The sequence below is a fragment of the Bos indicus genome, chromosome 15, assembly GCF_029378745.1.
Source record: "Bos indicus isolate NIAB-ARS_2022 breed Sahiwal x Tharparkar chromosome 15, NIAB-ARS_B.indTharparkar_mat_pri_1.0, whole genome shotgun sequence".
NCBI lineage: Eukaryota > Metazoa > Chordata > Mammalia > Artiodactyla > Bovidae > Bos > Bos indicus.
The window spans coordinates 67,483,822-67,495,170 of NC_091774.1; the positions used below are offsets into that span (position 1 = coordinate 67,483,822).

The 11,349-nt window shown below is 43.6% G+C and overlaps 1 protein-coding gene across 1 annotated transcript; it reads left to right on the plus strand.

Annotated features, from left to right (window-relative positions):
* The first annotated feature begins 5,746 nt into the window (after positions 1–5,746).
* RAG1 (recombination activating 1) lies at positions 5,747–11,083 on the plus strand. The gene has a single exon (XM_019974785.2). The coding sequence runs from the start codon at positions 5,753–5,755 to the stop codon at positions 8,882–8,884; it is 3,132 nt and encodes a 1,043-aa protein (XP_019830344.2). The 5' UTR covers positions 5,747–5,752; the 3' UTR covers positions 8,885–11,083.
* The last annotated feature ends 266 nt before the right edge of the window (positions 11,084–11,349 follow it).

Here is an 11,349-nt window from a genome sequence, read left to right on the forward strand (position 1 = left end):
TCTAATGTGCTTAAAATAGGAAAGGAACAAGAGACTAAGTTGAGGAAGACACTGTAGGTTCATAGAGAAGATGCAAAATATCCGAATTACTATAAATGAGGGCTCTAGGCAGAGGAAGGGCTTGGGGGAGTGTGTTATTTATTTATTTGGCTGCAATGTGTGGCTTGTGGGGATCTTAGTTCCCTGACCCAGGGATCAAACATGTGCCCCCAGCAGTGGAAGCTCAGAGTCCTATCCAATGGACTGCCAGGAATTTCCCAAGTAGTGCCTATTGAAGGGATTTGCAAAGCGAATCAGCAGAAGGAACGGAGTGAGACTCTTGGAAAAAGTACTGCGCTTATCCAGGCAAGAAAAATAATCAGGAGCAAACAAATTTCAGGGTTGGAGGAAATATGTACTTGCCCAGGTATTTGCCAAGAATTGCCAGGAATTTCCTGAGCTGCATCAGATTAAGTAGGAGACCAGTATTTCCCAAAGCATGACCTGTGTGCCCCTAGTAACAGTGCCACTGAAATGCTTGTTAAAAAATACAGTTTCTGGACTCTGTCCCAGATGGAGAATCAGACTCTCTGGGACCTGATGATCTGCATCGTTGTTTTAAAACACAAGCTCCCTAGTGATGCTGGCACATAGCAATTTTCAGAACTGCCACTGTAGAGACCCTACACAGAGGTTACGTTCGTGAACAGGATTCCTGATCAGGGGCTGTGACAGTGCACTTCTTTCTGAAGTAGTTCAAGCAAGAAGTTGCCTGGAGGAAGAGCAAGAATCCTCAGGTCATTTTGTAGATGCCTTGAGACATAAAAAGGCTTTTGATGCTGTCAGTTTTTTGATGTTGGTGTTTGGCAAAAAGCAGACAATAGTTATTTGTGGAGTGAATGAATAAATGAACGAATGAGTGCAACGGGTGTGACAACAAGGGGTCACGCTTGGGCACACAGTAGTCACTCAAGCATTGTGTGGGGACCAAAGACGTTAAGAGGAGGGATTGTGGACCAAGTACTAACACGTATGTGTGTGAAGAGTTGGGGGCTGGGCTGGGAGTAGGGGCAGTGCTGCAGCTCTGCCTTCCGAAATAACTAATGATGCACTCACATGAATGACAGTTTCTGCCCCAGCCAAGTCACCTTAGACTGGCTGCCAAAGTGAATCCACGCCCTGTAGGGAGAAGGACCTCTCCAGCTGTGATGGAAGGTCATAGCAACGCTGAGAGGGTAGAGCATGGGAACAGGGCTGAGCCAGCAACAACCACCCTGCCTTATAGAGTCTGACGCTGGTCCACCACTGAGACCCTGTGTTAGAAGAGAGGAGATCAAGAGTTTGCAAGATTCCCAGGTGTCCAAAAAAAAAAAAAAAAAATGACCTCAGGATAACTCTTTCATGGTTCAAACTTCATGCTGTCTGCAAGTCCATATTTCAGTCCCCTTTCAACTTGTTTGGGATTCCAGGTGGCTCAGTGGTAAAGAATCCGCCTGTCAACGCAGGAGATATGGGTTCGATCCTTGGGTCGGGAAGATCCCCTGGAGAAGGAAATGGCAACCTGCTCCAGTATTCTTGCCTGAGAAATCCCATGGACAGAGGAGCCTGGCAGGCTACAGTCCATGGGGTCGTAAAGAGCTGGACACAACTGAGCGACTGAGAATGCATGCACAGGTTTACCAGAAAAGAAAAGCTAAGAATGGTGGTCAGATTTGACATTTGGCCAAACTTTTCTGGGAGGAAATTTAGGAAGAAGTATGGGAAAATGAGGAAGGAAAAGAGTGTGTCAGAGGATGAGGTGGCTGGATGGCATCCCCAATGCAATGAACATGAACTTGGGCAAACTCCGGGAGATGGTGAGGAACAGGGAAGCCTGCGTGCTGTGGTCCATGGGGTCACAAGAGTCAGACACGACTGGGCCACTGAACAACAACAACAATGCGGAAATGACTATGGGTACATGGAAATCTAGCCTTAAAAATGTTTTTTCCCTAAAGTGAATATATCACAAAAATTTAAAAAATAATACATATTTGTTGTGAAAAATTCTAATGATATAAAAATGAATTAAATAGAAAATTAGAGATCTTACCAGTATCAATTCTATTTTCTTAAGAGTTGACATTGTGAAGGTTTCAGTGCATACTCTTCCAGACTGTCTATATTTTCAGATATATACAAATATGAACAAATATGCAAGAATGAGGTCTTACTATACTTGCTATTGTTGTTCTTGTCTCAGCTTTGTCATGTGTGCATCATTTTATATCTTGATGTATATAGAAATTGCATATATGTATCAATGCATACAGAAAATTTTAATTTCTGTGTTGTTTTCCATTGTGTACCTGGTCCATAGTTTGTTTAATAATGCTTGGTGATTATTTATGCTGTTTTTTTATTTTGCAAAGTAAGAAAAAAATTTTTTAAACGCATTTTAAATTTTTTTCTTTCTCTCTTTCCATATAAAATATCACTATGGGAATAACCTGTGGGAATGTTTTTATAGAATTTTCTAAAATCAGATTTATTCCACCAAAGATAATCTGTATTTCAACTTTTAAAAGACATTGCTGCATTTTCCACTAGAAATATTATACCAATTTATACTCCTCCCAAAAATGTATGAAGATACCTTCAATCCCTGTACCTTCATTAATGCTGATGAGCATCAATCTCATGTTTTCAATCTTTGCTAATCAAATAGATAAATGATATCTGATTAGAACTAGTTATTAAAAGTTCTGTCTTCTAAAAATAATAGATGCTTATTTCAGAGGCAGTAAAAATCCTCCATAAGGATAAAAAATATAAAACATCTATAGCTTTCACCTCGGAGAAGGCAATGGCACCCCACTCCAGTACTCTTGCCTGGAAAATCCCATGGACGGAGGAGCCTGGTAGGCTGCAGTCCATGGGGTTGCAAAGAGTCGGACACGACTGCACGACTTCACTTTCACTTTTACCTTTCATGCATTGGAGAAGGAAATGGCAACTCACTCCAGTGTTGTTGCCTGGAGAATCCCAGGGACGGGGGAGCCTGGTGGGCTGCCGTCTATGGGGTCGCACAGAGTCAGACACGACTGAAGCGACTTAGCAGCAGCAGCAGCATAGCTTTCACCTGTGTGCATGCTAAGTTGCTTTACTTGTGTCCAGCTCTTTGTGACCGTATGGACTATAGCCCTCCAGGCTCCTCTGTCCATGGGATTCTCCAGGCAAGAATGCTGGAGTGGGTTGCCAAACCCACCTCTAGGGGATCTTCCAAACCTAAGGATCAAAACTGCCTCTCTTCTGTCTCCAGCATTGGCAGGCGGGTTCTTTACCACTAGCGCCACCGGGGGAAGCCTCATAGGTGCCACACATCACCACTATTAGCTTCTTGGTGTATGTTTACCTAAAAAAGAGAAGAATAACACATTTTCCCTACTCCATTCTTGCTTCTAGTTTGGATAAACTTGTAGCAGCTAAATAGAAAAACAATCTAATAAGTAAATTTGATTTGGATGTCAGTGGCTAATAATAGCATGGTGATGGTACTTTTTCTGGGAGTACTTTCACAAATGTATTTCAGCTGATTCTGATAGACTATTTTAGGGTAGTGGGAGTCAAGGCGAGGTGTGGGTAGGGAGGGGAGACGGTTCTAGGGCTCCTTCTAACATGCCTTGACTTACTGATTATGAAAGTTCAGTATTTAACTTGAATAACTCTAGAGATAGTCATGCATTTTTTAAAAGAATTCAAAGTATTATCTTGGAATTCCAGAGAACTAGCATGCTAGAAAAAGACAGGGAAGGGGAAGGCTAAAGAAATGAAAAAGACATTTGGGAATGAGTTCAAACCAAGGCGACAGAGGGGGCATGGGAAGGCCCCTGACCCTGACCCAGGACAGAATTTAGGAACATAATTGAACCGTATGCAACTTTGAGGTGTTGGTTGGGCTGCAGCTGAAATACTTCTGAGGTTAAGGAGGCCTTTGAAATGGTTTGGAACTGTTTGGTTCTCACACAGTCCTGCATACAGAACAAGGTAACAGGATTTCCTTTTCAACCAAGACTTGGAAGTTGGCTATTAGTTTTTACAAAAACATGAACCTCCGAAGCATAATGCATGCAAGATGGAGCAGACTTCAGCGGTTTAAGGGATGGCCTGACCGGAAACAGTCGGCAGCCATCAGGACAGCCCTGGCGGCTCCCCCTGCCCTCCCGCCCCCCACCGCCAACCCCACCTCTGAGCAGAGCCTGTTCCTCAGAGGGTAGTCTCCATGACCACATGACTAGAAAAATATCATCAATTTGGTTAGTTAATTGAGGGGAAAATGTTATTTAATATAATCGCCAAGTCAAGAGCATTAAACCAGAGACTTCCCTGGCAGTCCAAGTAATTAAGACTTTGCCTCCCATTGCAGAGGGTGTGGGCTGGATCCCTGATCAGGGAGCTAGGTTCCTGCATGCCTCATAGCACTGCATCCGCCCCCACCAAAAAAAAAAAAAAAAAAAAAAAACCTCCAAACATAAAACAGAAGCAATATTGTAGCAAATGAAACCAAGACTTTAAGAAAAAAGAGCATTAATCCAGCCAAATATGGGATATATAGATGACAGTTTGAATATACAGTTGCTGTTTTTTCCAGTTATGTGTAGTAAAGAATTTTGAGAATATTGGGCTAATTGGGTCTAGAGATACTCAAATGGCATTTTAAGACTTTTTCTCTACAGTGCCATGATGGCTACACCACAACCCAGATTTCTAGGGTTTCCTGAAATGTATAATTGCTAATGTTTTTCAAAGAAGAAAAATATTACCTCCACCTCTTCTCATTACAAACTATAGAGCTAATTAATGATCAGTGCCTGGTAATGACTTTCAGGATGGCCTGTGGAATTTTATCTGAAAATACTCGAATTTTTCATCTTAAAAGTTCTTCAGAATCTTTGTATATGCACACTGTGGTTTGTTTCAGGTTTAGAGAGTTCTGTGGGGTTTGTTTCTAATGGAGACATAGCCTTTTAATTTACAGCAGCATTCACTAATTAAAATTGTAAGCATAATTACTATCCATGATACTTATTATTAGCATGCATTCATAAAGCTCAAAATTCACTTCATCCTTTCAAGTACTGAGTAATTAGTTTCTTTGGATTTGTAGCTTTATCATCCTTTTATGTCCCGTTTGGAAGAAATAAACAATCAACCTCCTGGGAGACAGCTTTAAAAAGCTGGAAATATATTGTCCAGCTACTGCAAAGAGGCTGATACAATGCAGAAAATATGACTTTTCTTTGGTTTTAGTAGCCAGTTTTTTTCTTGCATTTATTTGGCAAACAACTATTGAGCATGTAATGTGTACTAGGAACCTTGGGGATACAGAGGTAAATCGTGAGATTTTTGTCCTCAAAGACCTTAAGGTTTTAGTGAAAGGGAAATAATATTGTACATATGGTATGTACATCAACTATACCTCAATAAAAATAATAAACTAAAATATAAGGTTGTACACATATATGTAAAATTAACTATGGTGGTGCACGTACTTACATACCTGGTTTAAATGACCATCTACACTGTAAGAACAGGGAATGACTCTATTCTCTGATATATGATCAGCACCTAACATAGTATATTAAAATAGGAGATTTAATAATTAACTTTCTGGATGATTTAATAAGTGAATAATTGAACGTACTAATCTGTATTCTTTCCAAGATGCATCAGTGGGATGTTGACATTTTTTTCTCATCTGACTTGTTTTTATTGTTCCCAGGTTTCAGCCGGCATGGCTGTCTCTCTGCCACCTACCCTGGGACTCAGTTCTGCCCCAGATGAAATCCAGCATCCACATATTAAATTTTCAGAATGGAAATTTAAGCTGTTCAGGGTGAGATCCTTTGAAAAGGCCCCTGAAAATGCTCAAGCAGAAAAGCAAGATTCCTCTGAGGGGAAGCCCTCTCTAGAGCAATCTCCAGCAGCCCTGGACAAGGTTGGTGGTCCGAAGCCAGCCCTGACTCAACCGGTGTTAAAGCCCCACCCAAAATTTCAGAAAAAATCCCACGATGATGGAAAAGCAAGAGACAAAGCAATCCACCAAGCCAACCTGCGACATCTCTGCCGCATCTGTGGGAATTCTCTCAAAGCTGATCAGCACCACAGGAGATATCCAGTCCACGGGCCCGTGGATGGCAAAACCCAAGTCCTCTTACGAAAGAAGGAAAAGAGGGCCACGTCCTGGCCGGACCTCATTGCCAAGGTCTTCCGGATCGACGTGAAGGCAGATGTGGACTCGATCCACCCCACTGAGTTCTGCCATAACTGCTGGAGCTTCATGCACAGGAAGTTCAGCAGTGCCCCGCGTGAGGTTTACTCCTCGAGGAACGCAACGATGGAGTGGCACCCCCACACACCATCCTGTGACATCTGTGATGCTGCCCGTCGAGGACTCAAGAGGAAGAGTCAGCCGCCAAACTCGCAGCTCAGCAAAAGACTCAGAACTGTGATCGACCGAGCGAGACAAGCCCGACGGTGCAAGAGAAGAACTCAGGACAGGATCAGCAGCAAGGAACTGATGAAGAAGATCACCAACTGCAGTAAGATACACCTCAGTACCAGGCTCCTAGCAGTGGACTTCCCAGCACACTTTGTGAAATCTATCTCCTGCCAGATTTGCGAACACATTCTGGCCGATCCCGTGGAGACCAACTGTAAGCACGTCTTTTGCAGGATCTGCATTCTCAGATGCCTCAAAGTCCTGGGCAGCTATTGTCCTTCTTGCCAGTATCCCTGCTTCCCTACTGACCTGGAGAGTCCGGTGAAGTCTTTTCTGAGCATCTTGAACTCCCTGATGGTGAAATGTCCAGCAGAGGAGTGCGATGAGGAGGTCAGCTTGGAAAAATACAATCACCATGTCTCAAGCCACAAGGAATCGAAAGAGACTTTTGTGCATATCAATAAAGGGGGCCGGCCCCGCCAGCATCTCCTGTCCCTGACCCGCAGGGCTCAGAAGCACCGTCTGAGGGAGCTCAAGATGCAGGTCAAGGCTTTTGCCGACAAAGAAGAAGGTGGAGATGTGAAGTCTGTGTGCCTGACCTTGTTCCTGCTGGCGCTGAGAGCGAGAAATGAGCACAGACAAGCGGATGAGCTGGAGGCCATCATGAAGGGACGTGGCTCCGGCCTGCAGCCGGCTGTCTGCTTAGCCATCCGCGTCAACACCTTCCTCAGCTGCAGCCAGTACCACAAGATGTACAGGACTGTGAAGGCCATCACGGGGAGGCAGATTTTCCAGCCTCTGCACTCCCTTCGGAGTGCTGAGAAAGTCCTTCTGCCAGGCTACCACCCCTTCGAGTGGCAGCCACCTCTGAAGAACGTGTCTTCCAGCACTGACGTGGGCATTATTGATGGACTGTCTGGACTGGCCTCCTCTGTGGACGATTACCCGGTGGACACCATCGCCAAGCGCTTCCGCTATGATGCAGCTTTGGTGTCCGCTCTGATGGACATGGAAGAAGACATTCTGGAGGGCATGAGAGCCCGAGAGCTTGACGACTACCTGAATGGCCCCTTCACCGTGGTGGTGAAGGAGTCTTGTGATGGGATGGGAGACGTGAGCGAGAAGCACGGCAGCGGACCGGCAGTTCCAGAAAAGGCGGTTCGGTTTTCTTTCACGGTCATGAAAATCAGCATTGCTCACGGGTCACAGAACGTGAAGGTGTTCGAGGAAGCCAAGCCTAACTCCGAGCTCTGCTGCAAGCCGCTGTGCCTTATGCTAGCCGATGAGTCTGACCACGAGACCCTGACGGCCATCCTGAGCCCTCTGATTGCCGAGAGGGAGGCCATGAAGAGCAGCGAATTAATGCTGGAGATGGGAGGCATCCTCCGGACTTTCAAGTTCATCTTTAGGGGCACCGGCTACGATGAGAAACTGGTCCGCGAAGTGGAAGGTCTCGAGGCTTCCGGCTCAGTCTACATTTGCACCCTTTGTGATGCCACTCGCCTGGAGGCCTCTCAAAATCTGGTCTTCCATTCCATAACCAGAAGCCACGCTGAGAATCTGGAGCGCTATGAGGTCTGGCGTTCTAACCCCTACCATGAGACGGTGGAGGAACTGCGGGACCGGGTGAAGGGGGTCTCGGCCAAACCCTTCATTGAGACGGTCCCTTCCATAGATGCCCTCCACTGCGACATCGGCAATGCGGCTGAGTTCTACAAGATCTTCCAGCTGGAGATCGGAGAGGTGTATAAGAACCCCAACGCTTCCAAAGAGGAAAGGAAAAGATGGCAGGCTACCCTGGACAAGCACCTCCGAAAGAAGATGAACCTGAAGCCCATCATGAGGATGAACGGCAACTTTGCCCGGAAGCTCATGACCAAAGAGACGGTTGAGGCAGTTTGTGAATTAATTCCCTCCCAGGAGAGGCACGAAGCCCTGAAGGAACTGATGGACCTTTATTTGAAGATGAAACCCGTCTGGCGATCCTCATGTCCTGCTAAAGAGTGCCCGGAATCCCTCTGCCAGTATAGCTTCAATTCACAACGCTTTGCTGAGCTCCTCTCCACCAAGTTCAAGTATAGATATGAAGGCAAAATCACCAATTATTTTCACAAAACCTTGGCTCACGTCCCTGAAATTATTGAGAGGGATGGCTCCATTGGGGCATGGGCAAGCGAGGGAAATGAATCTGGCAACAAACTGTTCAGGCGTTTCCGGAAAATGAATGCCAGGCAGTCCAAGTACTACGAAATGGAAGATGTTTTGAAACATCACTGGTTGTATACCTCCAAATACCTGCAGAAGTTTATGAATGCTCATAATGCCCTGAAAGACTCGGGGTTTACCCTAAACTCGCAGGGAGGCTTAGGGGACTTGTTAGACCTAGAGGAATCCCCAGAATCCCAAGATTCAATGGAATTTTAAGCAGGGCAGCCGCTTATGAGTTGGTTTTGCAAATATGTTTTCCTCTGGGTGGCATGAGACCTTCTCCTGGCACCCTGCACTCCAGTGTGTGGGGCTTCACCACGCAGGCAGTGGTAGGTTGGAGAGGCCGCAGATGCTGAACCCATGTCAGGAATGGGTAACTGGTGAGCTGATTGCTTGAGCTGTTTAGGGAGTTCAGAAATGCAACAGGGGAAACCAGTTATTTGAAAGCTCAATAGCTGAGAGGAGGAGTAACTGCAGAGGAGCAGAGATGAACAAAGATAGGTATGCGTGTGACTGAGTGACGTGAAAATCAAAGTCAGGGTTGCCAAAGAAGCCAGGGGAGAAATTTGACTTGTGGTCTCCATCCCCCCACCAAGTTACTCTAGTTTATATTGAGCTGTGTTTTTTATATCATTTTTGTAGAATTCTTGGTTTTATAAATTTGATGTATTTTGGCTTATTCTACAAGATTCAAAACAGCTTTTCAGATATCTGTAGGAATAATATCTTCCTTGTGTATGGTACAGTGACCTTGATAAAATGCTCTTGGTACATCCTGTCATTTGGTACACTTATGCAGAAATACCCTACATCCAGAATATTTTTGGAAAATCAGTCCTTTTCTGAATTTAAATGATGTCTCTTTTGTAATGGTTAGAGTTTAGGAGATCATCTGTACCATGGATTTTTCAATAACAAAGTTAGAAGAATAAAACTGTTAGCTGCAATTAGTTATTAATCTTGTGGTAGTACATGTTTAGTTTGCTATCAGTAGCCAAGTATGATCTTTATTTTTACTTTTAACTAGATTCTTCAAATGATTGTCCATACAATCTCAAAGGCACATGGGTCCTTTTTTGTTTTGTTTTTACTTTAAAAAATTATTCCTGATTGGAGGATAATTGCTTTGTAAAGTTGTGTTGGCTTTCGCCATATATCAACATGAATCAGCCATAGGTATGCACATGTCCCTCTTCTCTTGAATCTCCCTCTCACCTTCCACTCCACAGTGGTCTTTTAAATCTGGGTTTGTTTACTGTATAAAAACAGATTTAATGTCTTGCTGAAAATTTCTGCCAGGTTTTCTCCATATGAAACCTGGACCAATTTTACTAAATCTAGTTCTCATGGCATCTTTCCCTCTACATTATGTTATTATTTTTTTTTCTATTATGATCAGTTTAATTTCAGTGTATTAAGGTTTTTGTAGCAGGAAATTGTTGTACTTTTATCACCTGCTAAGTTTAGAGGGAGGGCTTCCCAGATGGTGTCAATGGTAAAAAATCTGCCTGCCAATGCAGGAGATGAAAGAGAGGTGGGTTCAATCCCTGGGTTGGGAAGATCCCCTGAAGTAGGAAATGGCAACCCACTCTGGTATTCTTGCCCAGAAAATTCCATGGACAGTGGAGCCTAGTGGGCTATAGTCTATGGGGTTGCAAAGAGTCAGACATGACTGAGCCACTGAGCACGCGTGCACAAGTTTAGATGGAGCCTGCTCGTGGTACCCTGGAAGAGTTAACATTTGTAGAGGGTTTTTTTTTTTTTTGCCACTTTTAGAATATTTCCACATTCATCCACATTCATTTGCCTCATTTTTCCTCACGACAACTCTGTGGGGTAGACATTGCTATGATTCTCATTTGTGGAGGGTTAAATGACTTGCCCAAATTTACGGGGATAGTAAATACCTGATCTGGAATTTGAACTCAAATCTTTTGTCTTCAGATTCCATGTTGTTTCTGCCACAAAAACGAACCATTAATTTTTTTGAAATAAAGCAGTAACATAATTTGTTTAGAATCTACAACTCACCACTATAGTTCATAATCTTGAGATTGCATTCTTGGGAGCAGGGACGGGTGGGTTTTAAGTCCTTGGTGTGCTTAGGGCCTTTTGCTAGGAGGAAGAATTGTCAAAGTTCTCAAGAGCCCCCCAAACCTCTGGTGGCTCCAGTTTCTGGAAACTCTTGTCTGCATCCTTAGGAATTTGGGAATTGCCAATTGCAGGCAATTTAGAGCAGGCATGGGAGTTTATATGCTAGTGAGTCATAATGATATGTTAGTGTTAATTAGTTTTTTTTCTTCATTTGATTTTATTGGCCTTAATTGCCACTCTTCATACACAGTATATCAAAGAGCTTTGTAATTTTGTTGTCAAATGTGCATCAGTGATATTATCCTAAATGGTATGCGTTTGATGCTTTTATAGGGATTGAACCTGGTATTTTCCATTTAAACAATACAGCAGTTTTTTCTTGCTTTTTTTGTATAGAATATATAAATTACAAAGATACTTGTAATTTAGTTGTCAAAAACATATACATATTTTAATTTTATTTTCTCTAGAAAACGTTTACGTTTTGCATTAGGTAAACTAATGGACTTTGAAGCACCCCTTTCCTTCATCCCCTTTAATCCTTACAGCATGTCTCTGCCCTAATAAACAGCTAAATTCCTGTAATC

What these genes read in the sequence shown, in the direction of transcription:
- RAG1 (XM_019974785.2), top strand. Translation starts at nt 5,753, where the DNA reads ATGGCTGTCTCTCTGCCACCTACCCTGGGACTCAGTTCTGCCCCAGAT.